The sequence below is a fragment of the Leucoraja erinacea genome, chromosome 1 (genome assembly GCF_028641065.1).
Source record: "Leucoraja erinacea ecotype New England chromosome 1, Leri_hhj_1, whole genome shotgun sequence".
NCBI lineage: Eukaryota > Metazoa > Chordata > Chondrichthyes > Rajiformes > Rajidae > Leucoraja > Leucoraja erinaceus.
This window is the reverse complement of record NC_073377.1, coordinates 119,888,268-119,903,801: the sequence shown is the minus strand read 5'-3', so window position 1 is coordinate 119,903,801 and position 15,534 is coordinate 119,888,268. Positions and strand designations below refer to the sequence as shown.

At 45.1% G+C, this 15,534-nt stretch overlaps 1 protein-coding gene across 1 annotated transcript in view; it reads left to right on the top strand.

The window, feature by feature from the left end:
* The window catches only part of psd3l (pleckstrin and Sec7 domain containing 3, like), a 405,977-nt gene that overhangs the window by 28,727 nt on the left and 361,716 nt on the right, over positions 1-15,534 (top strand). The window contains exon 2 of the mRNA XM_055642234.1: positions 491-1,255. Coding sequence (XP_055498209.1) covers positions 536-1,255 — 720 coding nt within the window. The 5' untranslated portion in view covers positions 491-535. The remainder of the gene's footprint in view (positions 1-490; positions 1,256-15,534) is intronic.

The following is a 15,534-nucleotide window of genomic DNA, read 5'->3' as shown; positions in this document are numbered from 1 at the left end:
CGCTCCATAGATGCTGCTGCACCCGCTGGGTTTCTCCAGCTTTTTTGTGTACCATCGCCAATTCTTTATTTCTGTAAACTACACCAAGTGCTGGAGTAAATCTGTGGGCCAGGCAACATTTCTGGAGAACGTGAGTAGGCAACATTTCGGGTCGGGACCCTTCTTCAGAATAAAGCTTCAGACCAGATACGAAGTTTTTAAAGAGCATCTGTTGTTCTTTGTTTCTGTCTATGTACTACACAAAGTGCTGCAGTAACTCGGTGGGCCAGGCAGCATCTCTGGACAACATGGTTAAGCGATGCTTGGTCCAAAACTTCGGAATGAAACATTCCTGTCCCGTTGAGTTACTCCAGCACTTTGAGTTTCATCCATTGCAGCATCTGCAGTTCCTTGTGTCTCTAAACTAAGCGACTACCTTTTAAAAAAAAAAAGTTTTAATTAACGACATTGAACTTTCTAAATCATTACCGTTTGGCATTTTGTTTTCTAGGAAATCTTCCCTTCCACTGAGGCTGGCTAATGATGTGAGTAGGAAATGGCTGAGAAGCAAGTCAAGACTTCTTTCCTTTTCGTCCGGCTGCAATCCCCGTCCAGCGGGGCTGGGCAGGCGAAGGGGCGATGCATCCAGGGCAAGCCCGGCTCCGAGCGGCTTGCTGCGGCCATAGACACCGGGGGCGTGGCTGGCAGCTGCCACGACAACCGCAAACAGTCCTGCCAAGCCTTGTGCGCTCAGGGGCGACCTGAGGTCGAGGTGGGGCGCCGCTGGACAGATGTTGGCAGCTGCGGACCGAGCGCTTGCACACCCGGCGGTGCATGCAAACCGGGCGCAAGGCGAAGCTTGTCTCCCTCGGCCGCTTCCCCCGCCGGTAAGACGGGCAACTTCCTGGATGCGGTGACTGTGCAGAAGGGTGCACCGTGGAGCAGAGAGAGTGCAGGCTCGGAGCTAGCAGCCGGCAGGGTGCAGCTGCAGCAGTGTGCAGCCGGCTTCTGCAACGCGCTCACCTCGCGTCATGCGTCCAGCTCCGGGAACGACGGGTTCCGATGGGAAGTAGAAGTCAGCAAGCCCAAAGTGGTAGAGTCGCCCACCTTCAGCAAACCTCCCCTCTCGGCGAATCAACCATTTAGTTCTGGGGTGGTGGATTGGTCACGAAGATCAGGTGGCATTCAGGAAAGGACATGCCACCCGTACAACCCAGCTCCCAGCCTCTCCACAACCACCCTCTCCTCTCCCACGAGTCCCAACACGTTGCAAAAGGTAGGCACTTGCCCCTTCATCTTTACCTGAGGACCATTGAATTTCTATGAGTTTTCCTCATATGTGTTTTATTTATTGGAATGGCACTTGTGGTGTGACTTGTGGCAGCTGTGGCAATCTTCACAGTTGACTGTTGTCATGTAATCTGCGTGTCTAGTTAAATCACAAAGTAGGATGTAATTGCAAAGATCTCCCTGCTTAAATAATTGTTCAGATGTATAAAAACAAATGTGAGATGCTGAAATGTGCAACAAAAGCAGGAACTTATCCAATCTCGCGCCTCTGTAGAAAGAGAAACCATATGGTACTTTATTGTCACCTGTGCCTAGATATAGTGAAATTATGTTTTGCATACCGTTCGGTTATAACACTCAAGTACAAGAGTCACCACATTTCCGTTGCCTTTGTGGGAGTTAAGCCCAAAGTTGATAAAAGTGTAGAGTTTTAACTTTGCCAGAAAGGGCCATTGGCCTGGCAGTTGCAAAATCGCCTTTCATGTGTACAGGCAAATGGGACAAACTTAAATGGAGCATCTAGAGACAAAGTGCTGGAGTAACTTTTATCTGCAGTTACCTTTTTACACCAAAGATGGTAGGTTTATGGAACGATCTGCCAGAGGAGGTAGTTGAGGCAGGCACTATTACAAAGTTTAAAAACATTTGGACTGGCACATGGATAGGATAGGTTTAGAGGGATATGGGGCAAACACAGGCAGGGGTAGGACTAGTGTAGATGGGGCATGCTGGTCAGCATGGACAAGTTGGGCTGAAGGGCCTATGCTGTTTCCATGCTGTTTGACTCTATGACTCTCTGACACTGTGCTGCTGGAGTAACTCAGTGGGTCAGGCACGTCTCTGGAAGACATGGATGCTGTCTGACCGGCTGAGTTACTCCAGTACTTTGTGGGGCTTTTTAAGTAAACTAGCATTTGCAATTCTTTGTGACTACAGTAAACATTTTTGTCAGGGACCCCTTCACACAAGCTGTTTGACTGGTGAAGTTCTTCCAGCAGCAGTGTCATTGTTCAGATGCAATGGTAAAACTTATTGTACTAATAATGTTGTGGTGTTCACTCAATTGAACATACCACGCAACACCATTAATACTTGATTATCCCATTTCCTTAATTAGAGTTGCTTTTTGCATATCTTCCATTCATTTGTCCTAAGTACCCTCTGTATCTCTCGTTTCTCCTTTCCCCCGACTTTTGGTCTGAAGAAGGGTCTTGACCCGAAATGTTACCTATTAGTTTTTCCAGAGATGTGGCCTGACCTGCTGAGTTACACCAGCCATTTGTGTCTGTCTTCGGCCATTAATATAAAGACAGTCTGTGGCAATGGCATGACTTTGGTTTGGATACCATTATACGTTCCAACCAAGTGAAGTGTGAAATTAGCTGGAAATGGGCATCAGTCTCACACAGCCCATGTCTCCTCATTCCACTGAGTGTTAGGTCTGGGATACACTTGATCGGTTGCCTGGTAATGTGAATGAATGGTATCAGACACAGGATTCGGGTCAGGGCATTAACTTCTTAAAATGCAAATGTGAGTACTTTTGTGGAGAGGAAGAAAGATTACTATGAGGGACTATTCAGCAGTTATAAAATTACGTGGGTTTTGCAGGCATTTAATCAAAAAAAAAAATCCTGTTCCAAAGTATTTTGCAAACAGTAATCAGTTTGAAATTAAAAGGACAGCTTTGTGAACAACCGTGCTGTCTACCCGACAGAACTGTGAGACGCGAGTGTATGCATCAGCTGTTTGTAAAACAATGATGGCATGTTAATCGGCCTACATCAAATCAGACATGTTCAGTTTAAGTTATGTCACCCCAACTTGTGTTTGGCCTCACTCTGACTGTGAACAGGACAGAAAGATCAGTGTGGGAATGGGACGGAGAGTTAAGTGTTTAGCAACCGGGAGATCGCGTAGGCCCATGTGGACTGAGCGAAGGTGATCAGCGAAATGATCACCTAGTCTGTGCTTGGTCCCGCTAATATATAGTAGTCCACACATAAAAGGGGGTTTTGTAGAGCCACCTGGTCAGTGTTGAGGAGGGGGCCACGTGATCTGTCATCTGAGGCCTTCTTGCCCTTCACGCCCCACTCTGCCTTACAGAATGACCAATGCATCAAGACTTCCCACAGAGGTAGAGGCCATGGAAATATAAAGGGTGTGAAGGGGTGTGGGGGTGGCAAAGTGGTGCTGCTGCCTTCACCACCAGAGACCCAGCTTGGACCTCTGACCTCGGGCGCTGTCCGTGTGAAGTTTGCACGTTCTCCCTGTGACGACGTGGGTTTTCGCCAGTTTCAGCCCACATCACAAAGAGGTGCGGGATTGTAGGTCAATTGTTCTCTGTAAATTGCCCCTTGTGTGTAAGGAGCGGATGGGAAAGTGAGATAACATAGAACGGTGTGAATGGGCCAAAGCGCCAGTTTCCATGCTGTATCTTTTGATCACAACCGAGGAAGGTTGGCAGACCGAACACAATTCATTGCACTCCAAAAGATCTGCACAGCTATGCCTCTGGCTTCCAACCAAATGCATATTCTATTTAAAATGCCACTTTAGCCTTTGTGATACAGTGTAGACACAGGCCCTTTGACCACTGAGTCCTTGCTGACCATCGTTCAGCCTGTTCACTAACCTACACAGACGAGGACAATTATGCAACTTACCGAAGACAATTAATCTGGAAACATGTACGTTTTTGGAGTGTGGGAGGAAAGTGGAACACCCAAAGAAAACCCACGCGGTCACAGGGAGAACGTACAAACTCCATACAGATAGCAGCTGTGGTCAGGATCGAACCTGGGTCTCTGACGCTGTAAGGCAGCAACTCTACCGATGTGTCACCATGCTGCCCTCTAGAAATTGTTTCAATATTGATTTATGGAATTATATGTTAATGTTTGTGGACCTGAAATATAGTAAAAATGGTAACACCAAAATTTAATAGGTTTTGGGTCATCCCAACAAAACGTTGCCTATCCACGTCCTTCAGAGATGCTGCCTGACCGCTGAGTTACTCCAGCACCTTGTGTGCTGTGGAGCAAAGTAAACCTGATTTACAGTTAGGAACTTTATCTAATTCCAATGATGCCCTCTGGTGTTCAGCTGTGGATGCTTCCCAGATACAAGGGCTGCAACTTGTCGGGAGCAAGATTACAGAAGCAGAGCAAAACATATGCTGTGTTCACAAATTTGAAACAATGTTCAGGCTTATTGTTAATAATCTGTCTTGGTCTGTGATCCTTTGCTTTATTGATACTGTACCGAACAGACATAAATATATGAAATTAAAGAGATGAAATTCTTTATGTTATTGCATGGTTTAAAATGTAATGTCTTCAATTGGTTTGGAAGTTGCGCTCAGGACTCTAAGTTGAAGGGCGAAAGATTTAATAGAAACCTGAGGGGTAGCGTTTTCACACAAAGGGTGGTGCATGTGTGGAATGAGCTGCCAGAGGAGGTAGTTGAGACGGGGACTATTGCAATGTTTAAGAAACTATAAGACAGGTACAGGAATAGGATAGGTTTAGAGGGATATGGGCCAAACGTTGGCAGGTTTGCATTTCAACAATCGAGAGTATTTTATTGTCATATATCACAAAATGGAACAATGAAATTCTCACTTAGATTAGAGTGAAGGGAAACTTGATAGAAACGCAAGACCCTGAGATGTCATGAAAGGGTGGATGTGGAAATGGTGTTCCCATATGTATGAGAGCCCAGAACTGCTACTGTTTAATATAGTGTAGAAACAAGGAAGTACAGTTGCTGGTTTACAAAATAGGACACAAAAACCTGGTGTAACTCAGTAAGACAGCACCGCTGGAGAACATGGATAGGTGACGTTTCTGGTCAGGACCCTTCTTCAGACTGATTGTGGGAGGGGGCGTGGGTGTGGAAAAGCAAGCTGGGAGAGGGAAGGGGGAGGACAATGCATGGCAGCTGATAGATAGGCAAAAGCACGGGAGGGGAGGAAAGGGTGGGGGGATCAGATTGTTGGAACAAAGGCCAGATATTAAAACTGAAGGCGTGAGACAAAATTGTGCAGCCAGATAAAATAATGTAGCGGGAGGGGGGGGGAGAGAGGAGAAATAGGTGTGAGTGCAGGTGGGACACAATGCAGGGGGAGAAAGAGGAAGGGGAGGAAGGGTTTGTCGGGGTAACCTAAAATTTTAGAATTCAATGTTTAATGTAGGATGTTGTCCATTTAAGACGGAGATAAGGTGCATTATTTTCACATCTTAGAGCATCATGAACCTTTTGGAATTATTTTTAGAATTTATAGGTACAGCCCGGTAGCAGACCCTTTGGTCCACCGAGTCCGTGCCAACTAGTCATCACTCCCTACACTAGCACCATCCTACACACTAGGGACAATTTTACTGAAACCAATTAATGTACAAACCTGCACATCTTTGGTGTGTGGGAGGAAACCGGACGAAGCACCCAGAGAATACCCACGTGGTCACAGGGAGAACATGCACACTCTGTACAGACAGCACCCGTAGTCAGGATCTAACCTGGGTCTCTGGCTCTGTGAGCCAGCAACTCTACCGCTGTGCCCCTGTGCAGCCCCTTAAAGGGAAGTGCAAATGGAATGTTTGAACACTTTTAAAGTAGCTGCAGATAGACATGATTTGCAAGGGAGTGAAAAATTGCTGTGTTGAAGGGATTGTAGCGTGAAGTTAGAGTCAGATCATCCATGAACTTATTGAATGCTGGAGCAGGCTTGCGGAGCAGGTGGCTTGCGACTGCTCCTATTTCTTCCATTCATAATCTTTGTGCGTTCATGCATTATCTCCAAAATTGCTGAAGAGCATTGACCCTTGATTCAGCACTGGCTTGATTTTATACTTCTGTTTTCAAAGGAGGAATTTCTAATTTAAGAGGAGTTCTTAGAATGAAGCTTACAGAATTGTTACGAGGCTAGTTGTAGGAAAGATGACTTCCTTGGCTGAATTGTCCAGGACTAGAGGGTCACAATTCCAGAAATACATGAGAAGGCCAGTTACAACTGGGATGAGGAAAATTTTATTACACCAAAAGTGGTGAATCGTAGGAATTTTCTATCCTAAAGGGCTGTGGAGGCTCAGACACTGATTTTGTTCAAAATGGGGATTGATGGATTTTGGGATATTGAGGGACGATCATGATGAACAGTAGACTTGTTTTGCAGAGCCAAATGGCCCACCACTGCTCCTATTTTATGTTCTTTGTATTATTGTGTGACCAGTGTACCCAAAAAGTCACCTATTCCTTTTCCCCCTACATGATGCCTGAACCACTGAGTTACTCCAGTTTTTTTTGTCTATCTACCTATTATATCCACTGTGTTTGGACCATCTCTCACTTCAATTTCCAATATACAAAATTGCACTTAAGTTAACAAGATAAAACAGAACAGTCTTCTAAGATAAGAAAGAAAGCTCTTCCAGATACCTTGCCATCTATCAGCCTCATCTGTTAGAGGCACTGCAAGAGATTTCCTTTTCAACATTCCTTTAAACCACTGTACTTACAACAGTTGGGTTGCACTGCATATCAATGTCGTAAATAACAGGCCATCAGATAATAGTGTGAAGTAAGCTCACATCACAATTCATCTTCATGCTTCTGAAACAAAACTGCTTTTGTTGTCAGTGGATATCAGCCAAGGGTCTTTAAAGCCCTTAAACTGATGTAGTTTTCGAACTCTACGCTAGTCTCAAAGCACATCACAGTTTTGTGTTACTTTGAAGTGTAGACGTCTGTTATGGAGACTAGTGCAGAAACTTGTATGTTCTTAGTCGCAAGTTGATATATTACTGGCGTTCATTGTGTGTCCTTAACTGTTCTGATATTAACTGTTTGAGGACCAGAGGATATATTGAGAACCAAAGGTTATAGGTTTAAGGGGAGGGGGGGATTTTAAATCTAATCTGAGGAGTAACTTTTTTACACAAAAGGTGGTGGGTGTAGCGAACGAGTTGCCAGAGGAAATAGTTGAGGCGGGTACTATCGCAATGTTAAAGAAATGTGTAGACAGGTACATGGATAGGACATGTTTAGAGGGGATAAGGGGCAAAAACAGGCAGGTGGGACTAGTTCAGATGGGACATGTTGGCTGGTGTGGGCAAGTTGGGCCGATGGGCCTATTTTCATGCTGTATGACTCCATAGTGAGGAATGTGCTCAGAGTCCACTGTATTGTTGGGTCCAGAAACACAGATTGGCAGTGTAGCGTAATGAGGGCAAGTTTCCTTTTCTGAAAGGCCTCAAAGAACTGGATAGAGTGATTAAGGAGAGGATTTTTCCACTAGTAGTAGATCAAGGACCAGAGGCAGAGCCTCAGAATAAAAGGATGTACCTTTTTAGAAAAGTGTTGAGGAGGCATTTCTGAGCCAAATGGTGATGAATCTGTGGAATTCATTGCCATAGATGACTGTGGAGGCCGTCTTTGGTATTTTTAAAGCGGAGATTGATAGTTTCTTGATTAGTAAGGGTGTCAAAAGTTGCGGGGGAAAGGCAGGAGAATGGGGTTGAAAGGGAATGATAAATCAGCCATGATTGAATGGCAGGTGGGCCAAATGGTCTAATTCTGCTCCTATGTCTTATAAACCTTTAAGTTGGATGAGATCATGCAAAAAATGCAGTCGTTTTGTATTTGCCTTCACTAAGACAAGCTTTACTTTCATAAAATCAAACTTAATATTTTTGCCTGAATTTAATTTCCCCTGGTGCCATCATGTGATTTAAACTCGTGTCTCTGAATCAATAGTTTGGGCTTTTGGCTATCAACCTACAATTCGATTGCAGACGGCAAGATAACACTCTGGTCAAAGAGATAAAAGGCCAAGCAATCAACCTGTGTGAAGTAAGCTCGCATCACAGTTCATCTTAGCGTTTAAAAAAAAAACATCATCATCTTGTCAGTGGATATCAGTCACGGACTTCTTAGACAGGCCTTTAAAGTACTTGTATTGATGTAGCACTTTTCAAGTTCTATGCTCGGCCCAAAGCACATCAGAATTGTGTGTTACTTTTGAAGTGCCTACTTCCGTTATGAAGATGAGTGTGTTGGTTGAGGGTTGAACATTGGAGTTAGAGCTATGCAGCACAAAAACAAGCCCTTCAGCCCAACTTGTCCATGCCGACCAAGTTGGCCAACCGAGCTAGTCCCAATTGTCTGTGCCTCTATTCCTCCAAGCCTTTCTTATCCATGTACCCGTCCAAGTGTCTTTAAAAAGTCTTCATTACACCCGCCACTACCAATTCCACTGGTTGCTCGTTCCATGTACCTGCCACCCTCTGAGCGATTAAGTTGCGGGCGGCATGCTGGCGCAGCGGTAGAGTTGCTGCCTTACTGCGCCAGAGACCCGGGTTCGATCCTGATGCTTGTCTGTACGGAGTTTGCACGTTCTCCCCATGACCGTTCTCCTCATTAGCCTACACTGCCCATCTGTGGGTTTTCTCCGGGATCTCCAGTTTCCTTCCACATTCCAAAGACACACAGGTTTATAGGTTAATTGGCTTGGTATCATTGTAAATTGTCCCTAGTGTGTATTGTGTAGTGTTAGTGTGCGGGGATCACTGGTCAGCATGGACTCGGTAGGTCGAAGGGTCTGTTCCTGCGCTGTATCTCTAAACTAAACTAAAAACTGGCCTTAACCCCAATTCAAACTGCGTCTACAACTTCACCTGGCAGCTCCATTATACCCACGACTTCTCTTTCTCCCTCTCACTGAAATGCCCCTGTCCCACTTAGGAAACCTGAACGGAAACCTCTGGAGACTTTGCGCCCCACCCAAGGTTTCCGTGCGGTTCCCGGAGGTTGCAGGTGGTTGCCGGAGGTTGCAGGTAGTGGAAGCAGGTAGCGAGACTGACAAAAACCTCTGGGAACCTCCGGGAACCACACGGAAACCTTGGGTGGGGCACAAAGTTTCCAGAGGTTTCCGTTCAGGTTTCCTAAGTGGGACAGGGGCATTCTAGTTTTAGACAATCCTACCCTGGGACAAAGACAGTAACCATCCAGTTTACCTGTGCTCCTCTTGATTTTACATGGCTCTGTAAATGTCACCACTCAATCTTCTATGCTTAGTGCCCCAGCCTATCCTTATAACTCAAGCCCTCCAGTCCCTATAACATCAATTTTCTGCACCCTTTCCTGCTAATTGACATCTTTCTGATAGCTGGGTGACCCGCTGGGTGAAGATGTTTTTCCTCATCTCAGTCCTAAATGGCCTACCCTTTATTCTGAAACTGGCACACAATACTCCCAAGTGTATCTCACCTTGTACAGTTGTAATGTGATGACTCAAACTCCTGTACTCAATGCCCTGCCCAATGAAGGCAAGCCTGCCAGATTCCTTCTTCACTACCCCATCAACTTGGGACTCATACAATAAAAAATGCACCATGGCCAACAGTGATGACCCCCCAGTCCCCCTCCGAACTATAATAGAAGGATACTGACCAAAACATTGTCTGATCATTTCCTCCGCAGATGCTGCCTGACCCACTGAGTTACTTTAGACTTTATTTTAGACTTAGAAACATAGAACATAGGTGCAGGAGTAGGCCATTAGTTCTTCGAGCCAGCACCACCATTCAATATGATCATGGCTGATCATCTAAAATCAGTACCCCATTCCTGCTTTTTCCCCATATCCCTGGATTCCTTTAGCCCTAAGAGCCAAATCTAACTCTTTCTTGAAAACATCCAGTGAATCGGCCTCCACTGCGTTCAGTGGCCGAGAATTCCACAGATTCACAACTTGCTGGGTGAAGACGTTTTCCTCATCTCAGTCCTAAATGGCCTACCCCTTATTCTGAAACTAGGACCCCAGGTTCTGGATTCCCCAACATCAGGGGCATTTTTCCTGCATCTAGCTTGCCCAATCCTTTAAGAATTTTATACATTTCTGTAAGATTCCCTCTTATCCTTCTAAATTCCAATGAATACAAGCCCAGTCGACCCATTCTCTCATCATATGTCAGTCCCACCATCCCGGGAATTAACCTGGTGATCCTACGCTGCATTCTCTCAATAGCAATAATGTCCTTCCTCAAATTTGGAGACATTAATTGCACACAATACTCCAGGTGCAGTCTCACCAGGGCCCTGTACAAAAAGTAGGACCTCTTTGCTCCTAAACTAAAATCCTCTCGCAATGAAGTCCAACATGCCATTAGCTTTCTTCACTGCCTGCTGTAACTGCATGCTTACTTTCAGTGACTGATGTACAAGCACACCCAGGTCTCATTGCACTTCCCCTATTCCTAATCTGACATAATTCAGATAATAATCTGCCTTCCTGTTCTTCCCACCAAAATGGATAACCTCACATTTATCCACATTATACTGCATCTGCCCACTCACCCAACCTGTCCAAGTCACCCTGCATTCTCATAGCATCCTCGTCGCAGCTTATACTCCCACCCAGCTTTGTGTCATACTTGGAGATGTCACATTTAATTCTCTCATCTAAATGTTTAATATATGTTAAATTGAATTGAATACAATTTATTAGCCAATTATGTACACATACAAGGAACTTGCCTTGGTGCTTTCCTCGCAAGTAACAAAACGATATACAGTAAACAATTACAAATAAAATATTGTAATTTAAACACGTGAAGAATTAAATAAAATACCAGAGCACAAGGAGGCTACAGACTTTTGGCTGTTGTGTAGAGCTTCTGCTCGTGGGAAAAACTGTTTTCGTGTCTGGCTGTGGAAGCTTTGACAGTCCGGAGTTGCCTCCCAGAGGGAAGTGCTTCAAAGAGTTTGTGGCTAGGGTGAGAGGGGTCAGAGATGATCTTACCCGCTCGCTTCCTGGCCCTTGAAGTGTACAGTTCGTCCATGGGGTAAGGTTGCAGCCAACATCCTTCTCGGCTGGCCGAATGACAGCCTCCACTTGGTGACTGAGCCAAACCAGACCATGATGGAGAAGGTGAGGATAGACTCTATGATGGCCGTATAAAACTGCACCATCTTTGCTTGTGGCAGATTGTGTTTTCTCAGCTGCCGTAGGAAGTACATCCTCTGTTGGGCCTTTTTGACCATGGAGTCGATGGTGGTCCCGCATTTAAGGTCCTTGGAGTAGGTATGTTACAAAACCTACCTGAATCGCCATTGGGAATCTGCCCTCATGGCCCGATTTTGTGCGCTGGGGGAGGGGGCGGGGGAAAACTCGATTTTTTTACTAGTCTGTAAACATCGCCATGTCTGTTCAGCCTAGTGAAATCCAGGTTAACGAAAATCGCACCAGGACGCCAGCTGTGTCAAGGTATTATGTCTTTAGACAGATTCCTCCCCAATCCTTATTAATAGCCCAATCAAATTACTGTGTTCATCTCGCAACAAACTCGAGAAGGGTTTTACAGAGCAAACAATTAAAGGTATGTACCTTTTTTTTACATTAAAGTAAAGGATATATATAACCCTATATATCAACCTATCTAGTGCTCCGAATAGCTCATTTTGGGCTTTTTTATCGAGCAGTATTTTCCTCGCCGCACTTGCTGCTTCTAATGTCAGGAGTTTGGTGATCCACTGTCAAGGGGTTCAGGCACAGTCGGGCGTTCTCTGGCACAATGGTGCCCACTAAAAAAACAAAATCCTTGCATAGGTCCTGGGCGGTCTAGGTACTGCAATTGAAGTGCACTAAATTCCTTCTGGATTTGGCCTATCTATTTCCCCCGGAATGCAAACTAGAGGGGATAAAAGCAGGGGGTTTTGTGAATTTTTTGTGAATAATCCAGCACACTTAGGCAATTTAAAAATGACTAATCTTTCCTTAAGAAATGGCCGTTTAGTTATTAAGATCACCAGTAATTTGTAATCCCATTGCCTTTTCGATACGGGAACAAGATGCTAATTTCCGAGTATGACAAATGGTCATAAGTTTTGCAGGGACTGGAGATATGAAAGTGAATTTGGTGTCAACTGGTGCCAGTTGTTTGCTTTACAGAGCTTGGGGTAAGGGCAGACTTGATGTTTTTAAATCTCAAAATTTCCTGCTTTGCTACCTTGGAGATGATTTTTCCAATGAATTTAATTGCTATCTCTGTAGTTAGTGATGGAGAAGTGGGGACTGATGTTGATGCAGCAAGGAGGGGTGGGTAATTGACGAGGGGGAGCTGTCTTTGTAGTCTGGACAAACAATTGAGTAGGTGTTAAGAGCAGTGAGCTCCAGGTTGTTGCGATGGCACCAGGACGCCAGCTGTGTCAATTCCTGTCTGTAGACAGATTCCTCCCCATCCTGGATCAGTCCAATCAGGGTTGTGTCTTCCGCAAACTTGAGAAGTTTGACAGAGGTGTCTGTGGAGGTGCTGTTGTTGGTGTAGGGTTGTTTCCTCTTGTAGCTGGTGATTTCTTGCAAGGCCTTCCACACTGAAGAAGAGTCATTAGCTGAGAACTTGCTCCTCAACTTCTCAGAGCACCTTTCCTTGGCAGCTCTGATTCATTTTCTCAGCTTGTACTTTGCCTGTCTGTAGAGGTCTGCATCTCCACTGCTGTAGGCCTCATCTTCAGAGTGGCGGAGCTGTCTGAGTTCTGCTGTAAAGCCAGGCCGTCATTGTTGAACCTGATCCGGATCCTAGTGGGAAGCAACTGTCCTCACTAAAGCTGACATAATGATGTCACGGTGTCTGTATACTCATCGAAGCTTGTGGTTGCTTCCCGGAACACATTCCAATCAGCGCAGTCAAAGCAGGACTGCAGGTTTTCAATGCCCTCGCTTGTCCACTTTTTAATTGTTCTGACCACAAGCTTAGCTGATTTTAGTTTCTGCCTGAAGGTCAGAATAAGGTGTTTTGCTTATGATTTCAGCATCTGCAGTTTATTGTGTTCCTCTCCAAGGTTGCTGCCTGACATGCTGCGTATTTCCATCACTTTTTGTTTTTACTTGATTTCCCAGCATCATTGGCATTTTGCCTAGCAGCTTGACTGAGATAGATTTGCATTTAGTACTAGTGTTGTGTAACGCATCCATTAGCTGGCACTTCAGCCCTTGAGATTAAAACATCATAACGCAAAGTATTGAAATGCAGCAATCACAGTTATCTCATCGGCACTGTATTCACAAGTGTTACATCTTCGTCTGACAGGATTTTTTGGGGGGGGAAATTGTCAAGCATCCTGTGCATATCAATTAAACAGACTGCAGATGGAAAGATCTGCAGTTTGTTAACCTGCAGCATCTCCTTCTCTTGCAACCCTTGGGCGGCACGGTGGTGTAGCTGTAGAGTTGCTGCCTCACAACGCCAGTGACCCGGGTTCGATCCTGACTATGGGCCCTGTCTGTATGAGAGTTTGTATGTTCTCCCTGTGACCATGTGGGTTATCTCCAGGTGCTCCGGTTTCATCCCACATTCCAAAGATGTTCAGGTTTGTTGGCTAATTGGCTTCTGTAAATCGCCTCTGGCGTGTAGGATGCAAAACTGGGATAACAGAGAGCTAATGTTTGTGTGATCATTGGTTGGTGCAGACTCAGTGGGCTGAAGGGCCTGTTTCTACGCCGTATCTCTAAACTAAACTAAATAAAACATGTTGTTTTGCTGGCATCCACCTCCTTGTCGCATTTTGTGTTAACAGTGGCCCAATGGTATAGTTGCTGCCTTAAAGTGCTAGGAACCATTATAAGTGCTAAGTTTAGATACATTTACAGTTATGAGGATGTAATGTCAGATGACTGTAATAATATAATTTTGCAACTGTGTTAATCAATTATATTCAATGTAGTAGATATGGTATTATTCGCCTCCGAGCAGTGTAATGTATATAATGTAATGGTGTTACCTGCCTCCAAGTTAAAGGGGGAGCAGTGTAATGTATATAATGTAATTAGCATATGTCATGTCTTGTGCGAGGGGATGCATGTGCTGGAGGAGACTCATGGTGGCGTCCAGCAATAAAGAACCTTGTTAGTTTACTCCTGTATCTGAGAGTTCTTTTGAGTCAGTTCCAAGTACCCAAAATACACTACAATTTCAACTGTTTCCAAATTCATGGGGTGGAACTGCAATCTTTTCAAGCTGAAGTCTTCCCAGGAGTTTGAGAACCACAAGCCTGTTACTTCTTAAAGGTTTATTTAATGTTTTGCAGGAGGAGACATTTATCACAAATAGGAGAGGCATTTGGGAAGATAAAGTCATAAGATAAACCCCACCCATTTTGTGCAACTCTTGTTGCTGCCAACTCTCCTGACTCGCCTGAGGGTGAGACTTGGCAAGACTCCCCACACCTGCTGCCTCAACATCCTGCTCCCAGCCCAGGTGTGGGCGTGAAGGCAGAACTGAACCTGACCTGACAGCTCCGGGACGTCAGCTCGGAAGCCTGAGTTCCAAGCCTTGCGGCTAGGAAGAGGAAGCATGAGATAGACTGGGAGGAGAGGGGAGCAGTTCTTGTGCAAGAGAGATGGGAAGAGGTAGCAAATGCACGACCTCCTGCAGCCACAGAGTCTGGATTTGATTGAAAGCAGTGAATCTGATTCACCATCTGTGGAGAAATGGCAGCTGGAGTTTAATCCGAGCAAGTTTGAGGTGTTGCACTTTGGGAGATTGAATATAAGAGGAAAGTGTACAGTTAATGGCAAGACCCTTAACAGAGGGATCAAGAGGTCCAAGTTCATAGCTCCTTTATCTCTAACCCCAGATTCTACTTTTCCCTAATTTCTAATCCACTCTGTTTACTCCATCACTCTACATCCCATTCCTGTATCACCCCTCCATTCCCCTTACTCTTTCACTCATTCCTGTCCATTTATCCCCTTCCCTCTCCACACTGAGGTCCCTCGCTTGGTCTCCCCACTCTATAGCACAGAAACAATCCCTTTGGCCCAACCTGCCTGAGCTGTCCAAGATGCCCCATCTATGTTTGGCCCATATCCCTTTAAACATAAACCTACCCACCCCCTTTCTCAACTCCTCACTTCCTCTCTAACCCACTCCCCCTTTAACTCCCATCTCTCTCTCCCTCATTCACACTTGCTACACATCTGACTCCCCTCTTTCCGCACCATCTCTTCATGTTACATTCCTTCCTCCTCTCCTCTCCCCCCTACATCCTTCCCCTGCAAAAGACCCACCCTCTCAAACACCCCTCTCCCTCTCAGCATTGTTCACCTTCCTTGCCTCGAGCTGATCCTACCCTGCCCCTAATCACTATCTCCCACTCATTTGCTTTATTTAGAAATTTTGGTATTCCATAATTGTCTAATAATGCGATGAAAATCTCGATTAACTTTTGTTTTAATAACCACACAATTAATATTTTAATCATTTG